Source organism: Heptranchias perlo, chromosome 12 (assembly GCF_035084215.1).
Source record: "Heptranchias perlo isolate sHepPer1 chromosome 12, sHepPer1.hap1, whole genome shotgun sequence".
Classification (NCBI taxonomy): Eukaryota; Metazoa; Chordata; class Chondrichthyes; order Hexanchiformes; family Hexanchidae; genus Heptranchias; species Heptranchias perlo.
This window is the reverse complement of record NC_090336.1, coordinates 27,622,007-27,648,253: the sequence shown is the minus strand read 5'-3', so window position 1 is coordinate 27,648,253 and position 26,247 is coordinate 27,622,007. Positions and strand designations below refer to the sequence as shown.

General features: G+C 45.2%; 1 protein-coding gene across 1 annotated transcript in view; it reads left to right on the top strand.

Moving 5' to 3' along the window:
- The window catches only part of syt8 (synaptotagmin VIII), an 86,341-nt gene that overhangs the window by 31,427 nt on the left and 28,667 nt on the right, over window positions 1–26,247 (top strand). The window contains exons 2-3 of the mRNA XM_067993498.1: window positions 14,027–14,187; window positions 25,390–25,550. Of these exons, the coding sequence (XP_067849599.1) occupies window positions 14,064–14,187; window positions 25,390–25,550 (285 nt within the window). The 5' untranslated portion in view covers window positions 14,027–14,063. The remainder of the gene's footprint in view (window positions 1–14,026; window positions 14,188–25,389; window positions 25,551–26,247) is intronic.

The following is a 26,247-nucleotide window of genomic DNA, read 5'->3' as shown; positions in this document are numbered from 1 at the left end:
TATGACCTCTAGTTTTGGACTCCCCCACAAATGGAAATATTTTCTCTAAGTCTACGCAATCAAACCCTTTCATTATCTTAAAGACCTCTATCAGGTCTTTCTAGAGAAAAGAGCCCCAGCTTGTTCAGCCTTTCCTGATAAGTATATCCTCTCAGTTCTGGTATCATCCTTGTGAATCTTTTTTGCACCCTCTCCAATGCTTCTATATACTTTCCATAATATGGAGACCAGAATTGTGCACAGAACCAAGTGTGGTCTAACCAAGGTTCTGTACAAGTTTAACATAACTTCTCTGCTTTTTAATTCTATCCCTCTAGAAATGAACCCTAGTGCTTGATTTGCCTTTTTTATGGCCTTTGCTCCTCTATCCCATTTAGACTCTTATTATCCAGGCAGTATGTGGCCTCCTTTTTCTTCCTACCAAAATGCACCACCTCACACTTATCTATGTTGAAATTCATTTGCCAATTACACGCCCATTCTGCAAGTTTATTAATGTCCTCTTACATTTTGACACATTCTTCCTTTGTACTAACTATACCCTTCAACTTGGTATCATCTGCAAATTTTGAAATTGTACTTCCAATTCCTGAATCCAAATCGTTAATGTAAATTGTGAACATCAGTGATCCCAGCATCGATCCCTGTGGAACACCACTTCCCACCTTTTGCCAGTCTGATTAGCTACCATTAACCCTTACTCTCTGTTTTCTGTTTTGTTGCTAACTTGCTATCCAATCTGATACCTGTCCCCTGACTCCACATGCTCTGACCTTAGTCATGAGTCTACAACGTGGTACCTTATCAAAGACGTTTTGAAAATTCAAACATATTACATCTACTGAATTACCCTTGTCTACTCTTTCTGTTACTTCTTCAAAGAATTCAATAAGGTTGGTTGGTCAAGAATGATTTTCCCTTCTGAAATCCGTATTGGCTATTCTTTATTATATTTTCGTTCTCTAGATGTTTTTCTATTACATCTTTGAGTAATGATTCCATTATCTTTCCTACCACCGACATTAAGCTAACTGGTCTATAGTTCCCTGGACTTATTTTATCTCCCTTTTTAAGTATAGGAATAATACTAGCTGTCCGCCAGTATTCTGGCACTATTCCCTTTTCTAATGTATTTTTATATATGTGTAATAGTGTCTCTGTCATCTCCTCCCCAACTTCTTTTAATATTCGCAGATACAATCCATCTGTACCAGGGGTCTTATCCTCTCTAAGTTTGATTATTTTATCAATTATCTCCCTCCCTTTCTATCTTGAATGTTTTTATAACTTTTTTGAACTTTTCTTCTAATGTCCTGCCCAGCTTGTTCATCTCCTTGGTAAATACTGAGGCAAAGTAATTATTCAATATTTCTGCCATTTCGTTGTCATTATCTGTGAGTTTATCTTGTGCATCGCTTCGTGACCCTATCCCTATTCTGATTATTATTTATGTGTTCTAGAATACTTTACTATTTCTTTTTATATTTCTTGATAATTTAATCTCGTAGTTCCCCTTTGCTTTCCAGATTGTTTTTTTGACTTCTTTTCTAACCCCTTCGTATTCCCTTTTGTCATCCTCTTCTTTATTGTCTATATACTTAGAGTATGCCTTTTTCTTTAGTTTCAATTTTGCCCATATCTTTTTATTCATACATGGTGTTTCATTATTGGCTAGTTTGTTCTTGTTTTTTCGAGGAATATGTTTCTCCTGAACTCTATTGATCTCCGTTTTAAATATTTCCCACTGCTGTTCTATCCCTTTGTCTGTCAACATTATTTTCTAGTTTATCTTTCCTCGTTCTATTCTCATTCCCTCAAAATTAACTTTTTTCCAATCTATTACTTTGGTCTTTGTCTTACTTATGTCTTTCTCAATCATTATTTTAAACTTTATTATGTTATGATCGCTATTGCCTAGATTTTCTCCTACCCTTACTTCTCTTATCTGCTCTGGTTCATTTCCCATTACTAGATCCAGCAGTGATTCCTCTCTTGTTGGGATTCTCACACAATGGGTAAGAAAGGAATCCTGTATACATTGTAAAACTTCATTCCCTTTTCCCCTTTCCCTACCTCTTCATGCCAGATTATTTGGGGGTAGTTGAAATCTCCCATGATTATTATTCGTTGTTTTTTTTACTCATTTCATAGATTTGTCTACATATTTCATCCTCCACTTCCCTTCCACTATTAGGTGGTCTGTAGAATATACGTATTAACGTGATCGATCCCTTCTTATCCTTTGCCATATGGATTCTGTTTCTATCTTAATGTTACTTATGTCCCTTTTTTCTGTTGCCATTATGTTGTTTCTAATTAGTACAGCTACTCCACCCACCCCCTTCCTTCCCTATCCTTTCTAAATACGTTATATCCTGCAATATTTAACTGCCAGTTCTGTTCCTTAAGTAACCATGTTTCAGTTATCCCTACCACATCCTGCTCCTTGCTATGAATTATTGCCTCCAGTTCCCCCGTTTTGTTTCGGATGCTGTGCACATTGCTGTACAGCAATTTAATTTGTTTTTAATAATTGTTCCCCTCACTTTATTTTTGAGTCATTTGTACTTATGTTCTATAACTGTATTCGTACCCTTATTCCTTATCTTGGTCTGACTTTTATTCTCATTTCCTATTTCTTTTTTCTTCAGACTTACGTTATCTTCACCAGATCCCTTCCCCATCTTACTGACAGCCCTATTTATCCTGTGCGCTCAGACATGGGGCCCATCCCGGTTCAGGTGAAGCCTGTCCCAACGATACAGCTCTTTCCAGTCCCAGTACTAGTGTCCCATGAAATGGAATCCCTCCTTCCCACACAGTCTTTCAGTCACGCATTCATCTCCTGATCTGTTTATCCCTATGCCAATTAGCATGTGGCTTGGGTAGTGATCCCGAGATTATCACCTGTGAGGTCCTGTTTTTTAATTTAGTTCCTAACTTCTGATATTCTCTTAGCAGGACCTCCTCCCTATGTCTTTGGTCCCAACATGGACCACTACAACTGGATCCTCCCCCTCCCTTTCCAAGTTCCTCTCCAGTTGCTCCAAGATATACTTTACCCTGGCACCAGGCAGGCAATGCACACTCCTGGACTCACGGTCACGACTGCAGAGGACGCCATCTATCCCCCTAATTATTGAACCCCCATGACTGCAACCTTTCTATTTTGCTCCTCCCCCTCCCCCCCCTCCTCCACCTTGGACTGCTTCCTGTTCCACAGTGCCACGGGTAGAATTCTGGCTGTCCACCCTGCAGCCTACATCCTTATCCTCACAGGTAGCAAGTACATTGTGCCTGTTAGACAGGATCATTGTCTGTGGGACCTCCTTCTCTACCTCCCTTTGGTTCCCCTTACCCTGCTGACTTATGTGTCGGAGTGTCTCTAACTTGCACTCCAGCTCAAAGACTCTGAGCTGGAGTGTCTCAAGCCAGAGACATTTACTGCAGATGTGGCAACCCGGGACAGTCTCGCTGTCCACAAACTCCTACATATCACAGACCCGACACATAGCCTGCACGGCCATTTCTAGTTTTTATTTATTAATTTGTTAGTATTAGTTTAATTCTAGAACCAATAGAAACACTTAAGGTCTAGATTATATTCAGTAGATGGATTTTAGCTTTATTTTAAATTAATTAGCAATTAATTATTCTGAATTTTTATTTATTTAACTATTTATTTATAGTTTATAATTAATACTGGTAGCATGGCTAAAGATCCCATCTGACTCTGCAGAGTCACTAGGACTAGGACCCCAGGACTTTATAATTGATTGAAACTGTGGTATCATGAAAACTCAACAGCTTGGAGATCCACTGCCCATATAACCCAGCTCCTACTGTCATAGTAACAGTTGTCATGAGGATAGATCATTGCCCAATTGTGTCTTGAAGGAGATTTGCATCCCATTCTAGTCGTATTTTGAATGCTGTATTTATCTCCCAGAGCTCTTGACAACGTAATTACCATCTCTGTGAGTTGGACTGTTTCTCTAATTCATTCACGATGACATCATAAGAACATAAGGATTTTCAGGAACCGGTAAAGGACATTAACTCTAACAAACCAAATCTTTTTTGTTTAATCTTAACTTTACCTTTCCACCTTTCTTACCTCAATCAAGGTGTCAGCCTTGCCTCACTGGTAGCACTCTCACCTCTGAGTCAGAAGGTTGTGGGTTTTAGGCCCACTCTAGAGACTTGAGCACATAATCTAGGCCGACACATCTGTGCAGTGCTGAGGAAGTGCTGCACTGTCGGAGGTGCTGACTTTTGGATGAGACGTTAAATCGAGGCCCCTTCTGACCACTCAGGTGGACGTAAAAGATTTCACGGCATTATTCGAAGAAGAGCAGTGGTGTTCTCCTGATGTCCTGGCCAACATTTTTCCCTCAATCAGAAGATCTGGTCATTTATTTCATTGCTGCGTGTAAATTGGCTGTCGTGTTTCCTAAATTACAACAGTGACTACACTTCAAACGTATTTCATTGGTTGTATAGTGCTTTGGGAAATCCTGAGGTTGTGAAAGGCACTATATAAATGCAAGTCTTTCTTTCTGTTAATCCCTTCTATGTCCAAAAACATATCTGGTTGCTCCTTGAACTCATTTCATTTGCTTCAATGGCCTTCCCTGGTAACCTGTTCCACAAGTCTAATAGCCTTCATGTGAATAAGCTCCAACTGACTTCCCTGCTTCTTACCATCTGACAATTTTTGATTAATATCCCGAGATTTTATCCTCTTGTTATAGTGAACAAGTTGGATCAATTTATTAATCTCCTTTATTTAATGTTGAAAATTTCAATTGTGTTATATCAAAATCTGATCTTTTCCAAAACACACAGGCCTAACTTTCTTAACCTATCCTCAGAACTTAGATTTCTACTCCATAGAATCATCTTGGCTGCCTTATGTTGCACTTTCTCAAGGGAATCAACATCGGTAAACAAACCAAACTTGTAACAAATCAGTCTTTCAGGTAAAATTAAATTAATGAGCAGGGATGATTATAAACTGTCCTGTACGGACAGCACAATATTTGCATTATTAGTGCGCATGACTACGTGCTGTTGCAATGCACAGTGACAAGCTACTCAATGCTACAGTTGTGTTACTTAGCCATACAGATCAAAAAGTGTGAGTTTTGATTCCTGCTTTGTGCTGAGTTAGCTGATCTGATTTGGCCTTAGCATCCTTAGGTTAAGCAGGGGAAAACAATTGGCCACTGTTCGCACTCTTGGTCGCCATCCAGTGAATTCTGCCGGAAAGTGCATGAGTGGACATGGGTGAGGACAGGATCAGGCTCGACTGTAATTCTTTTACGATTGAAACGCCTGCTAACACTCACTATTCCCATTCATGGAGAATGGCCACTTGGATGAGGTACCAGAGAGTTGCCAGTGCCTGTGGAACTATATGCCAACAAGAGTCAATACCTTCAATATAGGAGGTAGAAGAGAAAAAAAACCTATCTGTCAATTTGAAGTTGCTTATGAGCTTCCCCAACCATTACCGCCACTACCACCACCACCATCCTGACAGGGTTACCAGGGGATTGATAGCTAATTTTTAAAAAAGCAAACAGCTGAAAATGCTTGAAGTCTGGGTGAAAAATTAGCCAATCCTGGTCGTTGTGGAGTGACCCCTGTAGGGTGTGCATGTGTTGATGCTGGATGAGGAAAGGATCAGACTCACCTCTCATACCCCTTCCCTCCAGTGGATTAATAGTGGCTCATAAATGAACAGTGGCTATTTGGTAAGATCCTGAAGGGTACCCAAGCAAGAAGTCAATTCCTTCAGAAGAGGAGGAGAGAAGACGAAATGGGCAAAGGAAAACAAAAGGGAGTTTCTGGAAGTTTTGGGGACAAAGTCACTATGGGGCTGACCTAGTAGTTGTTTAATAAGTAACCTTTTCAGCCTTGCACTCTGGAACTGGTTAGTCCTTTGCAGATCTCAAAATCAAGCCCACAAGGTTCCAATATTTCTTACCATTTCACTGAATTGTGATCTCCTTAATGACCTCATCTGCCCACTGTATTTTCCAGTTAGCTATCCAGCCAGCTCTGCCTTCTGAAGGATGGGCAATTCATTTTTGATGCTTTCTTTTTCACACATCCTTCATCACATTTTATTATTTGCAAGTAAAATGGAAACTGTTGAACGAACTGTTTAAAATGCTGACATCAGAACTGGGAACCGTTAACCACTGCCTTGCACGCCGAGCAATATGCTAATGCTATAAGTGCAGGTCTAGAAAATGACATTCACCAACTAGAGTGAGAGTTAATTAAAGCAACTCAACAGCTTGGGAGGAACATTTCCCTCTCTATCTCTATGTCCAATCCTTCATCATTTCTACTACTGTGTTCATGTTGTATCTGATCCTTTAAGGGCAATTGCAGTCCTTCACAATTCAATTTCTTTATTATTGGAAAGCCAAAGTGAAGGGCCATGTAATGTCTTGACATTTAAATCTGAGTAGGGATTACCATCTGGTGGCTGGAAAAAAATAGCAGTTTGTAAACTGGAACTGGAAGTTCTAGTTTGATCTGGAAGTGTCTGGGGTAGTAAAACACAGGCAAAAATAATGCCTTGTTGTTGTTCAGAGCTGCTGCCATAAGAACATAAGAACATAAGAACATAAGATATAGGAACAGGAGTAGGCCATACGGCCCCTCGAGCCTGCTCCGCCATTCAATCAGATCATGGCTGATCTACCACCTCAACTCCACTTTCCTGCCCGATCCCCATAGCCCTTCATTCCCCTAGAGTCCAAAAGTCTATCTATCTCAGTCTTGAATATGTTCAATGACTCAGCATTCATAGCCCTCTGGGGTAGAGAATTCCAAAGATTCACAACCCTCTGAGAGAAGAAATTCCTCCTCATCTCAGTCTTAAATGGCCGACCCCTTATCCTGCGACTATGTCCCCTAGTTCCAGACTCTCTAGTCAGAGGAAACAATCTCTCAGCATCGACCCTGTCAAGCCCCCTCATAATCTTATATGTTTCAACAAGATCACCTCTCTTTCTTCTTAACTCCAGAGAGTATTGGCCCATTCTACTCAACCTCTCCTCATAGGACAACCTCTCATCCCAGGAATTAATCTAGTGACCCTTCATTGCACTGCCTCCAAGGCAAGTATATCCTTCCTTAGATAGGGAGACCAAAACCGTACGCAGTATTGCAGGTGAGGTGTCACTAAAGCCCTGTGCGTCTGATTGGAAGTAGTCCATGCATTTATCACTGAGATATTACAGTGCATATTGCAACACACAACCAAGGTTGGGTTGAAAAGAATAGGAGAGAAGTCGAGATAAATCAAGAACTAATAGTCTTGTAAGCCTATAGATTGTATGGAGAAGGAAAGAATAAGGGATGTTTAGGAGTTCCATGTTTTGAGGTCCTTGAAAATACCTTGTCCTGTGCAGAGTCCTGGGGCAGGATTTTCTCATGGCAGCGGGATGTAAGCGGGGGGGGGGAGGGGAGCATGGGGAGACACTGGCAGCTGTGGAGAGTCCGCATCGGTGGGCGCACTCCTCTCCAGGCTCTGCTCAGCTGGACGCAGATGCTGAACCCTGGGGGCCATCCTTTAAAAGGAGAATGATTGAGGGACAGCAGCACATTTGTGAGGTACTGGAAGACGTGCCACGCACACTCTCCACAATAGTGCAGAGGATAGAGGAGTCCAACTCCTGCATTAGTGGAATGGCGGCACAGCTAAGTGCGGGAATGAGTGCGATGGTGACAATGGCAGCCTCCATCGACCTTCAAGCACAGCTCAGAAATGAGTCCATTCAGGCCCTGACAACAGCCATGTGGACTCAGGGTGAACAACATTCTGCCACATTAAACAGGCTGACAGAGACATTAGAAGTGACCTTACGAGGCATCACACAGGTCCTCCAAACTGTTGTCCAGCAGAGTGGTAAGAGTGATGTGGCCCTGGCCCGGGAGAGGCATGATGGTGAAAGGGGACATGGAAGTGGGGACTCCACTCGAAGCATCTCAACTGTTGCCCCCCCCTCAACCAGTACCAGCAATGCTGCCTCCTCTCCCGGTGGCCGATTCTGCCCCTGCACAGGTGCAGGTGGAGTAGTCTTTGGCGGGACCCTCATGTGCTCCAAAACCCAGAGGGCGTAGGCCGAAAGCATCTCAGCAGTCAGGGCATGAACATGAGCAACCTGCCACTACCTCTGCTGCAGCCACAGCGGATGCACCACGTAGAAGTAAAGGGAAGCAAAAGGCTAAGGGTTTGTTATCACAAAGGGTATGCACAAGGGTGTCTGACAGACGGTCATGTTTTTCATTTATATTTGTTTTTTGTTCCATGCACATTAAATCTTATAATTCTCACCACCAGTGCCATGTCTTGCCCGTTCTTGAGTCCTCTTTTCGATAGTGTCCTTTCGTGTGCTTCATCATGAACGTCGAGCCTTGATGCCACACTGTGGGCACGTTTAAAGTGGGTGTATGTGAGGTTGTAGGAATGTTTTGTGGGGAGGGGTGGGAGTTGGGGGGGGTGCTGATATTTGTGGTGCTCGTTCCAGGTGGTCTGAGAACTTGACTATCTTCACTTTGCAGATCTCATGAGGATCTATCAAATATGAGTGACTCACTGGCATCACGAGCAGCCAGGTGAGCCGCTGGTCTGCCGATGGGTTGCCCGTCATCCTCCTCCTTCTCCTCCTCAATGTTGATGGCAGATGCAGATGCTTCATGAGAGCATGGGGCCTCATCCACTGGTAGTCCTCTCTGTTGAGTGATGTTGTGTAGGATGCAACAGACGACTATAATTCTACCTACTCTCGTTGGTGCGTACTGAAGGGTTCTCCCAGACCGATCCAGGTACCGAAACCGCATCTTGAGCAGTCCTATGGCATGTTCAATGACAGACCTGGTGGTGATGTGACTGTTGTTGTACCGATGCTGTGCCTCGTTGGTGGGGTTTCTCAGAGTTGTCATGAGCCACGTCTTCAGGTGGTATCCCTTGTCACCAAGGAGCCAGCCCTTAAGTCTGTTTGGTGCGTGGAAGAGGGCCGGGATGTTGGATTCTCGCAGAATGAAGGAATCGTGGCAGCTGCCAGGGAACCTCGCACACACGTGAGGAAATCTTTTGCGGTGGTCACAAACGAGCTGCGTTGATGGAGTGATATCCCTTTCTGTTGATGAACAGTCCTGGCTCGTGTCAAGGTGCTCGGATTGATACGCGTTTGCAATCAATTGCGTCCTGTACCCGTGGGAAGCCAGCCAGAGAGTGGAAACTCACTGTCCCTCTCAGTCTGGCCGAGGTCATCCATGGGCATGTTGACGTAGTGGGACGTCCTGCAAAACAAACCATCGGTGACCTGTCGTATGCACTTGTGAGCAGACGACTGAGAGACCCCGGCGATGTCACCGGTGGCGCCCTGGAAGGATCCGGAGGTGAAGAAGTTGAGGGCAGTGGTCACTTTAACTGCCACGGGCAATGCGATCCCACCAGGCCCAGCCGGGAGCAGCTCTGCATGAAGGAACGCACAGATGGCTGCGACTCACCTGGCGATTCACACTCAGCCTTCGTGGGCACTGCTCCTCAGAGAGGTCCAGGAAGCTCAGTCTCTGTCTGTACACCCTCTCACGTGGGTAGTGCCCCCTGCGATGTCGGGCCCTCCATTGTTCCCTTCTCTGTTCTTCTGCAAAACCCTGTGGCTTACCTCTGTCTTGTGGAGCTGCAGGTGGCAGAAGTGCACACTGTGCCTGGCGCGGATGCTGATGTGCCTCCTCCTCAGATGTACTGCTGAATGCGGCCATTGTGCCCCCCGCAACCTGATGTTGTCAGTTTAAGGGAGGTCCAAAAAGTCGGTAAATATGTGTAAACAGAAGAATTCTGAGTGTGAACCAAGAAATCTCAGTCTAAACTCAGTTCTCTCAAAGGTTTGTCTGAGAGAACTGAGTGCCCTGCTACAAAAACTCACCTTTTATTCCCATCTGTCAAACAGGGATTTAAATGGCCAAATGGCTGCTGGCTGCAATCCACCTCCGTATCCATGGCGTGTTTCAGACGTCACAGGAAATATTTTGAGGCAGAGTTAAAATCCTTTACCTGCCTCAATACACATAAAATTAAACACTTCCTCAAGTTTAAATGCCTAAATTACTGGTTTAAATATCGGCCAGCCGGCTTTAACTGCTGGCGGGACTTTCGGCTTCCTGAAGCCCCCGCACCCAGATGCGTCTGGAACGAACGCATTTTTCGGCGGGTTGGAGCCAGGATTCATTCCCACTCCAGGGGCTCGAATTTAGCAGGCCTGCGGGTTCCCAGCGGGTGGTCCTCCGGGAGCGTCGAAAACGCGGACGGCGAAATTAGTGGGTTGCCCACGCGATCGTAGCAGGCAACACACTAATAGGAATCAATTACCTGCTCCTCCGGGGTCCACGGCGCTGGCCTGCGCGTCGGTCGGGCTGCGCATGCGCAGTACGATCTGTCAGCTGGAGGCTCTCTAGTTAAAGGGGCAGTCCTCCACTGACAGATGCTGCAACCAATGGGACAAATTGCAGCGTGGAGCAGCCCAGGGGGAAGGCTGCTCCCAGTTTAATGATGCCTCACCCCAGGTATCATCAGATGAGGTGAGGAGGAGGGGGAGGACACAGATCTTCCCCCCGGCGGGCGGGAGGAAGCGGCCTGCCTCTGCCACCAAGAAGGCCTGGCTCGAGGTGGCAGAGGGGGTCACCTGCGCCACCAACATATGGCCCACCTGCATAAAGTGCAGGAGGCGCTGCAATGACCGCAGTAGGTCCGCCACAGTGAGAACACGAAGTCTTTCCCCTACACTCCGTCTGCCACAACACTGCCCCCACCCCAAATCTCCTTCGGCACCGCCAACACTATTCTGTCACATCACCCTTCATACCCACTCACACCCCATCCTCATCTTACCTCCACCTACTCACCTCGCCAGTACTCACCCTGCCACTAACACGCAATCCACTCCTCATACAATCTCATTGCTCCATCCCTTACTCACCCTCTCGTGCATCTCCCTCACGGCCAGCCTCACTCAACCTGCCACCACCTGTGCTGCAGCCACAGGGCATGCATCACATATGTGCAGTAGGCAGCGTAAGGCAAACGTCTCGTCAGCATGAAGGGGGTGCACAAGGGTGTCTGAGGGTTTGTCATGGGTGTTACCCATATTGAATTTCAGAGCAACAAACAGCACACATTATATTGACACCACCACTGCCATGTCTCCGCGAATCCTGTCCGTTCTGTCCAATAATGCCCGCTCCTGGGTATCACTATGAGTACCCACCACTGATGCCACCCATCGTGTTACTGCAGAGTAGGTGCAGGTGTATTTGCAGGGCTCGTCCGCGCAGACGACTGAGAGACATCGGCGGTGTAGCCGGCTGCACCCTGGAAGGATGCGGAGGAGAAGGTGTGGAGGGCAGTGGTGACTTTGCCAGCGACAGGTAAGCAGTTGGTGCTGGGGCCAGCCAGGAGCAGCTCGGCATGAAAGACGCTGCAGATCTCCACGACTACATGTCGAGCGAATCTGCGCGTCCCTGTGCACTGCTGCTCGGAGAGGTCCGGGGAGCTGCGCCTCGGTCTGTGGACCCTGTGGCGAGGGTAGTGCCCTCTGCGACGCGTCTCTCTCTGCGGTAGCCCTCCCTCCTGCTGTGCAGGTGGGCGTGCAACAACACCGTGTTGGGGGGATCCACGTCTCTGCGGCGGACGGCGTGGACTGCGAGGCTGCTGGTGCTGGTCATGCTCTTCGTCCTCCGAGGGTGTCCACACACCACCCTGAGGTGTTGGTCTGAGGGGTTGTGCAGGGTAGGTGTGTGGTTCCTCGGACTGGGGCTGCGGTTTCGTGTCGGTCTGTCCTCTGGCTTGGCGGGGGGTGGTGGAGGGCAGGGGTTGCCCTATGTGACGCGGTGGCCTCCTGCGTGGCTGAGGGCTCTCCCCCGTGGAGCGCACCTTGGCACCTGCCACAGGCTGCTGGCTACAACACGCCTGGTTGGAGGGAGACTGTTTCCCCCAGTGTGGGAAACTCACTGCCTTGAGCCTAAAATCCCACACTTCCTCTTTTGACAGCTGCTTCAGCTCATTAACTGACCACAACGAGCAAGGTAAGTACTCTCAAGTGGAACCCCGCTGGCTTTAATTGCCTGCGGGATTCCCACCAGCGGGGCTTGCGCGCGCAGCCCTGCACGTCAGCGCGGTACCCGGAAGTGGCCGGGATTTCGTCGCGATCTGGTCACGTGACCGGAGATCGGGATTTTCGGGGCCACCCCGCTGGAAACTCGCAGGAAACACGATCCTAAAATCGAGCCCCAGAAATCCGCTATTTTGATTGTCCCCCCTGCCCCCAACCCATCTGGACTTGGGGCTAAAATTATGCCCTTGATGTGGGGGTGGGGGTAATTTTCCGTGCCACAGGTGGATATCTTTGCCCACTGGCTGTACATATTGGGAATCGCAGGCATGATTTCCCACTTTGTATGGCCAATAGTTGATGCTCTTGCCAGTATTCTGCACTTGGACAATCGGCCGTTTGATTTCAACAGTGAGGTTACATGGAAGCAGGAAGAGCCTGTAGGAACTTCGGAAAAACAAGACAGGAAAGTTCAGGGCAGAACTGACAGAACTGCAACGCTGAATGCTGTTTCTTATGAATAGATTGAAGTACATCTGGCATGCAGAGCAGAGTTTTGCATACCTGCCTGCTTTTAGCTCTCAATAGATTCAGTTTCGAGAGGCGCAGAAGGATGGTTTTACTCATTCTTCTTGCCAAATGCAAATTGGTTGTCAGTGATGTCTTCCATTTTTGAGAGACATTACTGTATCTATACTCTTAATAGTGTGCGAGAATGCACAGAGGCCCGAACGTTACACCATAGGATACCAATGTACATATGCTTACAATAAGTAGGTCAATGGCTCTGCTAAAATAATGAAGAGAGGAGTTTCAGATTTGCAAGTTATATTAAAATGAGATTTTCAATAACTGTTACTCTGTAGGTTCACTTACTGACTGTAAAATAAAGCAGTTTAACAATTTGTATCTGGCCTCGTCTCACTAAGGCATTAATCAGTCCACCAATGGGAAGATTAGAGAAGTGCACGTGAGGACAATCACAATCTCCAGCTCAGATCGCAAGGGAGTCTCCTGGGCTATGCTATTGTCTGTCTAGATATTGGGTAGCAAAAGTAAACTCCTGAATGTGAGGAATGTGCGTCTTATTATGGGATAGACCAGTGATGTTGACCAATGAGAATATCTAAGGCAGGCTTAAAATCTGTAACACACCCCGTTAAAAGTTGATAACCACAAGATCCTGTTTTCTCTGCCGTTCCAACTTCATGGACCGAGACAAGCTGACAACATTTGAATTAAGAGCAGTTTGGAATTCATTGTGTCATAATATTTGCATCTATATAGTGCCTTGTGTTAAAACATTTCAAAGTGCTTCACATCATGAATTACTTTGCAATAACTGTAGCCAGACACAGCAGTCATTCTGAGCCAGCAGTGTCCCACAACTAAAAGGGAAATGAATGACAGTTAATCTATTCTTTTGGTGGTATTGGTTGAGGGGGGAATCTTGGCCAGGACACCAGGAGAAACTGCAGCTCTTCCAATAGCATTATGCGCTATATTATATTAGCATCCACTAGAACAGGCCTCAGTATTGATTTCCAAACCAAAGAGGTCATAACAGAGAGCAAGCAGAAGAGAGATGGCCTGAAGGTGTGGACACTGGGAAAAGGTAGATGCTGATTAGATCAGCATGGGCCACTGGAACAGCAGTGGGAGACAAGAACCTTAGCATTCTCAGACAACAAGTCAGCTTGAAAGGAGGATGTGACAGATTTCACCCTTTCATTCTGTCCGTTTTCTAGATGATGTGTTCGTGCGCTGAGAAGTGACTATGGTAGGAAACGGAATGATTTGCCCAGATCAAGACTTCAGTTTTGTGAAGAGACCATAATTTGGGTTTGGCTTATTTGCATATAATGAATGCCTTTTCTTTTCTCTTATAGGTCATTGATTTAAATCTTATCTGACAACAAGGGAAAAATGAGTACGACAAACGATACCACTACTATAAAGCCGGGAGGCTCTGCCCATCCAACCAATACCACCCAAATAGCCACTACTGGAAGTGGGGACTTCATTTCCAATTTGATTAATAAAATTCCATGTAAGTACATAAATGTAACCTAGTGAACTTCCAGGAAGCATAACCATAAGAGGGTCTGGTTAGATTGTAGACAGAGACAGAAAAATGGGCCCAAACACAAGCGTTTTATCAGTCCTCTATGAATACGGGAACGCAAATGTTGTCCAACCTCACGCTAACTAAACACAGCTGTACTCAGATTAGATTAGAGGCTAATCAGATGAGTGACAGACAATGGGTGAGTAAAGTATGAAGAAAGCAATCAAAGCTGGCTTTTCTGCTGAAGGGTCCTCTTCCTGCATGGATTGTTTTATCTTCCCTGTGCCAGCCTATTACTCAGATTTACAGCCCCTCACTGCAGTAAAGAACAAGAGTAAGGCAGTAAAGGGAAAAGAGGTCTTTTTTAAGTCGCTACTTTTATACCCCAGCCCCTTCCAATCTGCTTGAGAATGGAATCTGTTACTATGACCAATCTCTCTGTGAGCCCAAGGCGCTGAAGTTTTGTGGGCTCATTCTATAGTAGCAGTCTATGAAAGGGAATAAAAGAGTCAAAAAATAAGGAAAACATGTTAAAAGAGAAAACAGTATCAATATAATCAGGATGTGATAGATTAGAGATCAGTCTTGTGTCAAATCCCAAAAAATAATATAGGGTAATCTGTTTAATAGGTTAAAGTCTGCATAAAAATGATGCACACAGGAATGTAGTAAGAGCTACTTCAAAAGGGGGTGAGTCACCCTTGACAAGGTGGGTTATTTAACAAGTATCACAGGTGACTGCCATTAAAGGTGAGGGCCAGCCCACTGAGTAAAAAATGACCACTCTTTTTATGGATGTGCCATGTTTTACATGTATAAGCATTATGCTGTGTTTTCTGCTGTGTGCTCTCCAATTTGGGATTTCCCTGTCCATTAAAAAGAATGGGAGGAAAATCAGGGACTGGTAACACATACCCTGGCCTATATCTGGTGGTTCCTGTGTCTTTGAAGCCTAGTTTTTATTGATAGCATTATTTAATTGTAAAATATAGCTTTTGATATTCCTGTGCCTCAGTTTAGATTTCAAAGCAGAGAATGGATAAAACTGTTGCCCCATATCTATGTTGTTTAGTGAATTTATATGTTTTTCCAGGCAATGCATGAGCTGAGGCTACTGGAAAACTCTATGAAATATACAACTTGATGCATAAATTTCACATCATGATTGGGATCCAAATTAAGAATGTTATCTCTGAGATCTATGAGAAATTCAAGATGTTTTATTGTTATGGAACAGGGATTATAAGTGAATTTTGTAAGCTGGTTTCAAAGCTGCTGTCTTATTTGGACTAATTTCAACAACTTGCTGGAACTGTAAATTATTCTGTGAACAAGCCTGTTTGGTAGTTTAGCTCATTATGAAAGTGTCTATTTTCTTCCTCCCAAACACATGAGCTCCAAAACTGTAGGCATCTTTCTCCACCAGCAGAAGTGTAGAGAAGCAGAAATCTCAACCCTCCATGGATGTGGACCAAGACCCTGTCCTGGTGATGGGATAATTTATATACTTGGGGAGGCCTGTGCTTTCAAGGTCACAATAGAAGCATCCACCATGGCAATCGCAAGAATATCAGAGTGCAGCTCCAATGGAGGAACCTGAAGGTCCTTAATGGGCCGAAGAGAATGATGACTTCAATTTTCTTCTGCTGCTAAGGGAGCAAGCAAGCCTGTTTTGAAGGTAATTGATCCATTCCGGGCTCGATTACCTTTGTCCTAGGCAGTCTTGGGGTCTTAATGAGGCCCTCAACAGAACTTGCTCTAACTCTCAAATGGTGAGAGTTCTATTGGGCCTAACAAGAGCATAATTGGTGAAATTTCCAGCATTAGGCAGAGAACTCCCCCAAATGCCCCCAAGGCATAGGGAGGGAGCAAATGGAAGTCTCGCCTTACTTGAGCACATAATCTAGCTGATACCTCTGCAGTACTGAGGTAGAGTCAGAGACTTGAACACATAATCTAGGCTGACACTCCAATGGAGTAATGAGGGAGTACTGCACTGCTCGAGTTGCCTTCTTTTGGATGAGACGTTAAACCAAGGATTCATCTGATCTCTCAGATGGATATAAAAGATCCCATGACACTATTTGAAGACGAGCAGGGGAGTTCCCTCTCCACAGATGCTGACTGACCTGCTGAGTGTTTCCAGCATTTTCTGTTTTTATATGAGCTCCCCCTGGTGCCCTGGCCAATCCCTCAACCACCATCACTAAAACAGATTGTTTGTTCATTATCACATTGCTGTTTGTGGGATCTTGCTATGCGCAAATTGGCTGCCGGGTTTCCTACATTACAACAGTGACCACACTTCAAAAGTACTTAATTGGCAGTAAAGTGCTTTGGGATGTCCTGAGGTAGTGAAAGGCGCTATATAAATGAAAATTCTTTCTTTCTTTTAAAGGCCTGTATTAAATCTCTTTCTTTTTTCTTTAGCTAAACTAAATTGTCACTTTATAACTTAGGCCCTGAAAATCCACTTCCATTTCAGCATATTGATGCTACATTTGAGGCAGACAGTGGTGGAAATTTTGTGTTCTACCACTTCATTTGGATGATGTCCCACAACAGGATTCCCTCCTGTTCTGCCTCTGTTGCCTCTAATGCTATGCATGCCTGCAATAAAACAGGTATTTTAGTATTCCAGGACTATATTCTGGCAGAAGTGGGGCCCACAAGATTTTGAAAAGTTGGTTATCTTATGGCTTTCAGGTAAAGATTGGGTGCCATAATGGAACTGGCCTTTTTGGAAAAGTCTACTTTTCCAGGCATTGGGAACATTCTTGTCCGGCACCATCATCACTCCGTCGTTGCGGCACGACTCTACAGCAACATTCTACCCCATCACTTAACGGGTTCCCCAGCTGTGCCATAAATGGTACAGTTCATCAAATGCCCCTAACCCCAGGAATCTGGATGGGGTCAAGGGCACAATTTGCCAGCAGGACTTTGTTGTGGCGGAGAGTGTGACTCATGGATTTGTAGCCATTGTCTCCTAAGGCCTGGGATTGTCGTGGTCACTTTTCTCTGAATGATTTCGAATATTTCTATATTCCCTTTGAGGTGGATATTCAAATGTAGCTGAACTAGCATTATCTGTGATCTGTATAATGTCAGTTTAACCTATTCAGACTTGTAATCCATTGCTTTCCAGATACATGCTAACACCTGATTTATCTTATTGATTATTATTTCACATTGCCCAGATACACCCATCACCTATAAATACCCCTAATGTGATCCAATTACCAAACTACAAGACCAAAATTGTCATATCTAAACAGAAGTTAAAGTTCAAATAAATGTTGCAACTAAACCAATTGTGATCTGTTTCAGAATCTAGCCTCGCGTCTGCTATTTTTATCTATGTTAAGTGTATGGAACTGGTTATAGCTTCGATTAGTCATGGGCCTATCCCATAGTTTTCAGTGTGCCAGAATACCTGTAATTATAGCTAACAAGATGAGTATATTTATAAACCTGACCTACAGTGCTTTATGTGTGAAGGAAGAGTTGTGGGTGCTATGGTGGATATATCTGTTGGCTAAGATTCAACCCTACAGTTATCGATTACTATATGAAGTAATGATTACAGCTAAGATGCTGGATATGGTTATGTTCGTCATGAGGCTGCTCCACTGTATTCCATCACTGGGCACAGTATTGATCAGAACTAACAAGCTAGATTTAGCTTTTAATCATCAGCATGTCCCTCAAGAGTTTTACCAAAGAAGCTGGATATAATTGAACCATAAGGCTGTCATACACTGATCGATCATTGTAAAATGCAATGATTTCAGCTAACTAGTCAGACATAGCTGTGTTAGTCAGGGACCTATAGTGCGTAGTGAGCGTGTACAGGAATGATTGCACCTAATAAGCAACATTAAATTAAACTCAAAGGGAAATCCTTGTGAAAAATAAACCCAAGACTTGCTCATTCAGGCTTTAGTTTGCAATTAATTAAATTTGCACTAAATGATTAACAGATCAACTTTTGACTCTCCCAGCACTGTTCCCAATATCCTTAGGGTTCTTGAGCATTGTGTGTTAGCCAATTCAGAGTGCACAAAGTTCATATGCCAGCATTATTGTTAATTACTAATTGATCTCCAAGGTGCGGCACACAGGGAGTCAGTCAACAGATGAAGTGGTTTAAAATATCTGTTGTCCCCCGCTGCAAACTGCTGAACACATTGTGGTCATATCCTGGCTTCAAATAAGACCCATGTATAAATTTGCAATCTCACTATTAAAATCAAATATTTTGTACTAAATTACATATACACTGCTTATTATCATAACAAAAGTTTAAATTAAACGTAAATAGCCCAAGACTGTCCTTACTAAAACTATCATACTTACCTAAAACCTTGGAGGGAGAAAAAAAAACAATGGATTTTTGGACCATGCACCTTTAATCTCCTTTACTCATTCACATATTATTTCTATCTGTGTCCCCTTCTCTGTTTATCTTTCTTTCTTTGTCTGTCTGTCTAATTCAAATATTGTTTGTGTCTCTTTCTCTCCCCCTCACTCATATACGAACCTAGATTTTCCAATATGGGTACAGATAATTTAGGAACATAGGAACAGGAGTAGGCCATTTAGCCCCTCGAGCCTGTTTCGCCATTCAGTGAGATCATGGCTGATCTGTGATCTACGTCCATATACCCGCCTTAGCCCCATATCCCTTAATATCTTGGTTAACAAAAATCTATTAATGTCAGATTTAAAATTAACAATTGAGCTAATATCAACTGCCATTTATGGAAGAGAGTTCCAAACTTCTACCACCCTTTGCGTGTGGAAGTGTTTCCTAACTTCACTCCTGAAAGTCCAGGCTCTAATTTTTAGGCTATGTCCCCTAGTCCTAGACTCCCCAACCAGTGGAAATAGTTTCTCTCTATCTACCCTATCAGTTCCCCTTAATATCTTGAAAACTTCGATCAAATCACCCATTTAATCTTCTAAATTCCAGGAATGCAATCCTGGTTTGTGTAATATCTCCTTGTAGTTTAACCCTTGGAGTCCAGGTATCATTCTAGTAAATCTACGTCGCATTCCCTCCAAGGCCAGTATATTCTTCCTAAGGTGCGGTGCCCAGAGCTAAACACAACACTCCAGGTCTAACCAGGGCTTTGTATAGATGTAACATAACTTCTACTTCCTTGCATTCCAGTCCTCTATATACAAAGGCCAGCATTCCATTAGCCTTTTTCATTATTTTCTGTATCTGTCCATGACATTTTAATGATCTATGTACATGGACCCCTAAGTCTCTTTGGACCTCTACTGTTTTGAGCCTATCGCCATTTAGAAAGTACTCTGATCTCTCCTTTTTAGGTCCAAAGTGGATGACCTCACACTTGCCTACAATGAAATCCATTTTCCACAGTTTTGCCCATTCACCTAATCTATTGATATCTCTCTGTACTTTTATGCTTCCATTTACACTGTTTACAATGCTGCCTATCTTTGTGTCATCGGTAAACTTGGATATGTGGTTCTCTATTCCGTCATCTAAGTCATTAATAAATTGTCGAGGCCCCAACACAGATCCCTGTGAGACACCACTAGTCACATCCTGCCAATTTGTGTAGCTGCCCATTATGCCTACTCTCTGTCTCCTGCCGCTCAGCCAATTTCCTAACCAGGTCAATAATTTGCCCTCAATTCCATGAGCTTCAACTTTAGCTAACAGTCTCTTATGAGGGACTTTATCGAATGCCTTCTGGAAGTCCATATAAACAACATCCATAGACATTCCCCTGTCCACTACTTTAGTCACGTCTTAAAAAAATTCAATCAGGATTGTCAGGCATGACCTACCCTTCACAAATCCATGCTGACTCTCTCTGATCAGCTGAAAATTTTCAAGGTGTTAAGTCATTCTATCCTTAATTATAGACTCTAGTAATTTCCCGACAACAGATGTTAGGCTAACTGGTTTATAATTCCCCAGCTTCCCTCTCTCACCTTTCATAAATGGTGAAGTGATATGTGCAATTTTCCAATCTAAAGGAACGATTCCTGAATTGAGAGAACTTTGGAAGATTATAGTTAGGGCATCTGCAATGTTCTCACTTACTTCCTTTAAAACCCTGCGATAGAAACCATCTGGTCCTGGGGATTTGTGACTCGTTAATGCCATTTTTTTCTTCATTACTGTAAATTTGCTTACATTAATTATGGTCAGTCCCTGTCCCTGATTCAAAATTGGTTTCCTTGGGGTTTGAAGCAGGATTTAGACAGGCTCAAATGGAAATGTACTAATTTTACCCAAATCTCTGCATTTAGCTTATTAGCATTGCTATGGGTGTAGCCTTGGATAGGTGCAGGAAGTAGTCTACAACTTGTATTTATTTGCACCGTTAATGTAGAAAAATGACCTATGGTACTTCATGAAGGGCATGAGGAAAAAAGACACCAAACTTTTGGGAGGGGTGATCAAAAGCTTGGTAAAAGAGATGAGTTTCAAGGAGGGACTTAAAGGAGGAGAGGAAGGTGGAAAGGAAGAAGGGTGTAGGGAGGGCTTAGTGCTGGAGACGGATACAGATATAGTAAGGAGCAAGATCATAGAGGGATTTAAATATGAGCATGAGAACGTTAAACTTGAGGTGTTGGAGGACCAGGTGACCACACAGGTCACACAATCGCGACTTAATTGATGGCCCTTAACGTGGTCCCGGGTTTGCCGTCCAAAAGCCGCGCAGTGGGCGGATTGTGCATCCACATGACCTGCTGTTCGCTGGGGTGTCTGTATTGAAAGGGCCATTGCATCAGTGGCTTTTGCTGAATAAAGGACCAAGCAGGCATAATGGATCAGCAAAGGGGCAAGCCAGCTCCAAGATTCAGTGACGCCTCACTTGAGGTGCTGCTGGCAGGGGTGAGGAGGCGAAGGGAGACGCTGTACCCGGCAGACAGGAGGAAGCGCCCTGCCTCTGCCACCAAGAAGGCCTGGCTCGAGATGGCAGAGGAGGTCACCAGCAGGAGCAACATATCCCACACTTGGGTCCAGTGCACGAAGCGCTTCAATGACCTAACCAGGTCAGCAAAAGTGAGTACACTTCCTGATTCACCTGCATTCTGTGGTGCACATCAACCCCCTCGCCTCACATTCTGCCCTGCCAAGACTACTCCATCACATCACTCCTCACACCCACTTAACGCTCATCGTCAACTTACCTTCACTTCCTCAGCATTTCCTCATCTCCCCATTTGTGACCCCACCACCACCACACACCCCAATCCTGATCCAATGGCTCTGTCTCATACTCATCCTCTGATGCACCTCTTTCATGGTCAGCCTCACCCAAAGCAATGCATTCACTGGATGACCACTTCACCGTCACTCAGTCACACGTCTGTACTTTCTCCCCTTGTAGAAGAAAGCACAAAATGCACGCAAGGAGCTGAGGACTTGAGGGGGGCTACAACAAATAATGGATCACACAGAAGCAGAGGAGGAAGCCCTGCAGATCAGCTGGACGCTGGAATGCCTGGCTGGTGGGGATGCCGAGACTGGCACCCCACAAACGTCTGGTGACACAACTTTAACATTCATCACACACAACATGAATTGATGTTATTAATAATTGGCATGTTGAACACCTCAGTATGCTCATCGCAACACCACACATCTCTGATGATTCTTAATATTGCCTTCTGTTCTCTTTCAGGCCCTTCAGCAACCGAAGTGATGGAGAGGGCGATTCCTCAGAGGAGCTCCCGGCCTCTGAGGGTGCACCATCACATCTTAGTGAGCCATCCACCAGCGCAGATACTCACCCCTCGGTGGGTCCTAATAGTCAGTTAGTTGGGTTGGCACCTGGTGAGACACCACACACAAGTGAGCATGAGTAGACACTGATGTCAGGGGCAGCTGTGGAGAGTCCGCGTCGGTAGGAGCACTCCTCTCCAGGCTCTGCTCAGCTGGATGTAGATGCTAAACCCCGGGGCCATCCTTTAAAAGAAGAATGATCGAGGGGCAGCAGCACATTTGCAAGGTTGTGGAACAGGTCCCACGCACACTCTCCACAATAGCGCAAAGGATGGAGGAATCCAACTCCTGCATTAGTGGACTAGTGGCGCAGGTAAGTGCAGGAATGTCTGCGATGGAGAGAAGGCTAGCCTCCCTTGAGATTCAAGCATAGCTCACAAATGAGTCCATTCAGGCCCTGACAACGGCTGTGCGGACTCAGGGTGAACAACATTCTGCCGCTTTAAACAGGCAGACAGAAGCTTTACAACTGGGCTTCCAATGCATCACACACGTCTTCCAAACTATTGTCCAGCAGGATGGTAGGAGTAATGTGGGCCTAGCCCAGGAGAGGGGTGACGGCAAAAGGGGACATAGATGTGGGGAAACCACTCAAAGCACTCGTACGTCTCACCCATTGCCCCCCTCCCAACCAATAACCACAATGCTGCCTCCTCTCTAGGTGGCCGAGTCCCCCTCTGCACAGGTGCAGGTGGAGTAGTCTTTGGCGGGGCCCTCACAAGTTCCAAAACCCAGAAGGCACAGGCCGAAAGCATCTCAACAGTCAGGGCATGAATATGAGCAACCTGCCACTACCTCTGCTACAGCTACAGGGGATGCAGCACGTAGAAGTAGTAGGAAGCGGAAGGCTTGGTGATCACAAAAGGCATGCACAAGAGTGTCTGGCAGACTGTTATGTTTTTCATTTATATTTGGTCTTTGTTGAAGTTACATTAAATGTTATCATTCTCACCACTACTGCCATGTCTTGCCCATTCTTGACTGCCTTTTGTGATAGCGCCCTTTCATGAGGTTCATCATGAACGGCGAGACTTGATGTCACCCAGTGGGTATATGTGTAGTTGCAGGACTGATTAGTGCAAGGGTTGTGGGGGAGGGTGGGCGCTACTGGTGTTGGCGCTTCTCTTTCCAGGTGGTCTGAGGACTGGACTATCCTCACTCTGCAGATGTCCTTATGAGAATCGTCCAAATATTAGTGACTCCCTGGCCTCACGAGCAGCCAGGTGAGCCGCTGCTCTGCTGATTTGTTCCTTCTCATCCTTCTTGTCCTCTTCGTCCTCCTCCTCCTCCTCCTCCTCAAGTTTATGGCAGATGTGGATGCTGGATGAGGGCATGGGGCCTCCTCAACCGATAACCCTCTCTGTTGTGCCAACTTATGCAGGACACAACAGACGACTATATTCTACCCACTCTTGCTGCTGCGTATTGAAGTGCTACCCCAGACCGATCCAGGCACCGAAATCACATCTTGAGCAGTCCTATCGCATGTTAAATGACAGACCTGGTGGTAATGTGACTGTCGTTGTATTGACGCTGTGCCTCGCTGATGGGGTTTCTCACAGGTGTCATGAGCCATGTCTTCAGGGGATATACCTTGTCTCCGTTTGGTGCGTGGAAGACGGCCGGGATGTTGGATTCCTGCAGGATGAATGAATCATGGCAGCCTCCAGGGAATCTCGCACACACGTGAAGAAATCTTTTCCGGTGGTCGCAAACGAGCTCCACGTTGATGGAGTGATATCCCTTCCCGTTGATGAATGGTCCTGGCTCATGTGGAGGTGCTCAGATTGCTACATGTGTGCAATCAATTGCACCCTGTATACGTGGGAAGCCAGCTAACAGAGTGGAAACCCACTGCCCTCTCCATTTGGCTGAGATCGTCCATGGGCATGTAGACGTGGTGGGACGCCCAACGAAACAAACCATTTGTTGTATGCACTTGGGGCAGATGACTGAGAGACCCCGGCGATATCATTGGCGGTGCCCTGGAAGGATCCGGAGGCGAAGGAGTTGAACGCATGGGCAATGCGATGCCAACAGGCTCAGCCGGGAGCAGCTCTGCATGTAGGAGCGGGCAGATGTCTGCGACCACCTGGCGACTCACTCTCAGCCTTCATAGGCACTGCTCCTCAGAGAGGTCCAGGAAGCTCAGCCTCGGTCTGTAGATCCTCTCACGAGGGTAGTGTCTCCAATGACGTTGGGCCCTCTGTTGTTCCCCTCTCTGCTCTTCTGTCGGTCCGTGTGGTGCAGCTCTGTGAAGTGGAGCTGCAAGTTGCAGAAGTGCAGGCCGTGCCTGGTGAGGATGGTGATGTGCCTCCTCCTCAGATGTATTCGTGAATGCAGCCATTACGCCCCCCACCCATCCTGATGTTGTCAGTTTGAGGGGGTCCAAAAAGCAGGTAAATATGTGTAAACAGAACAATTCTGAGTGCGAACCAAGAATTTTCAGTCTAAACTCAAAGATCTCCCAGCCAAAGGTTTGTCTGAGAGAACTGAGTGCCCTGCTGCAATAACTCACCTTTTATCCCCATCTGTCAAACAGGGATTTAAATGTCCAAATGGCTGCCGGCTTAAACACAGCTCGTTTCCCATGGTACACGGGAAACACGTTGAGGCAGTGTTGAGATTGTTCCCCGGCATCAATAACAAGATTAATCACAATTCCAATGAGTTTTACTGCTTTAATTCCTGCTTTAAATATTGTCCCGCTGGCTTTAATACTGACGGGACTTCTGGGGTCCTGAACCACGTGCGCACCCAGATGGGTCTGGGTTGTGTGCGATTTTTAGCAGGTTGGAGCCGGAATTCCTTCCCGCTCCGGAAATCTCCGATTTTGTTTGCCCCCCCCCCCCCAGCCCCCGCCCTCAATGCACCCAGTCTTTGAAGTTAAAATTGTGCCCCTTATGTTTCAACATAAAGCTGCTTATGGCAGCAACTGGTGGAAACTTGCAATCATTTAGTGAACAAATTGAGAGTCAGGTTTCTTTAATTGTATCAGTTTCAAGCTGTGTGGGGAGTAATCAGCATTGATTATTTTACACGTTAGACAGTTTACTGTGAATCCTTGTGACAGGGATTGGGATTAGAACTGAGATTAATAGTAGGATTGGTAAGGGTTATGATTGGAATTAAGGCTAAATTTGGGTTTTGGGATTGGGTTTGGGATTACAGTTGGGAATTAGGGTTGGGATTGGGTTTTGAATTAGGATTGGTTTGGGACTGATCCTGGAATAGAAATTAGGATCAGATTTCAGCTGTCTAGAATTCGAATTAGGATTTGAAAGATTTGATATGTTTGAAATTGAGGTCTTTGTGGATCTGCTTCGAACTGACGTTCTTCTTGTCTTTTTTCTGGTTTTGTTACCTCATGATTCATTCATCATCCTCTGTTCTCATTTATTACCTAGTGCCAAAATGGGCCTTGATTGCCATCGCTGCAGGGGTGGGGCTTGTTGTCCTCATCTGTGTCATCTGTATCTGTGTGAAATGCTGCTACAAGAAGAAGAAGAAGAAAAAGAAGGAGCAGGTTAACTTGAAAAACCTAAATGGCTCCACCACTACAAGTCTGGTGAGTGATCAATGACAGTGGCTCATTCTATTGCCAGAACTGTACCATCAGCAGTGACACTGTCAATGGAGCAATTCTATTGTAGCAACTTATAAGAGGCATTTTCTTGAAATAAACATTAAGCTACTTTTAATTAATACAAACCATGTTATCTTTTTGTCTGCATGATGAGCCTCCATGGTCATATCAATAACATTAACTCGCATTTATATAGTACCTTTAACATAGAAAACTCTCTCAAGGCACTTTACAGAGGTGTAATCAGACAAAACTGGAGGGGCAAAGCCATGAAGGGATTAAAGCATGAGGATGGAAATTTTAAATTCTAGGTGTTAGGGGACCAGGAGCCAATGTAGTGAGAACAGGAATGATGGGTGAGTGGGACTTGGTGCGGAATAGGATACGGGCAGCAGAATTTTGGAGGAGCTGAAGTTTACAGAGCATGGAAGACAGGAGAGCTTTAGAATAGTCGAGTCTGGAGGTGACAAACCCCTGGATGAGTTTCATCAGCAGATGGGCTGAGGCAGCGGCAGAGGCAGGTGGTGTTACGAAGGTGGAGTAGGGGGCCTTTGTGATGGAGAGGATAAGGGATCGGAAGCTCAGCTTGGGGTTAAATAGGATGCCAAGGTTGTGAACAATCTAGTTCAACCTCAAACAGTGGCTGGGGAGGGGGTTTGAATCAGACAAGGGTACAGAG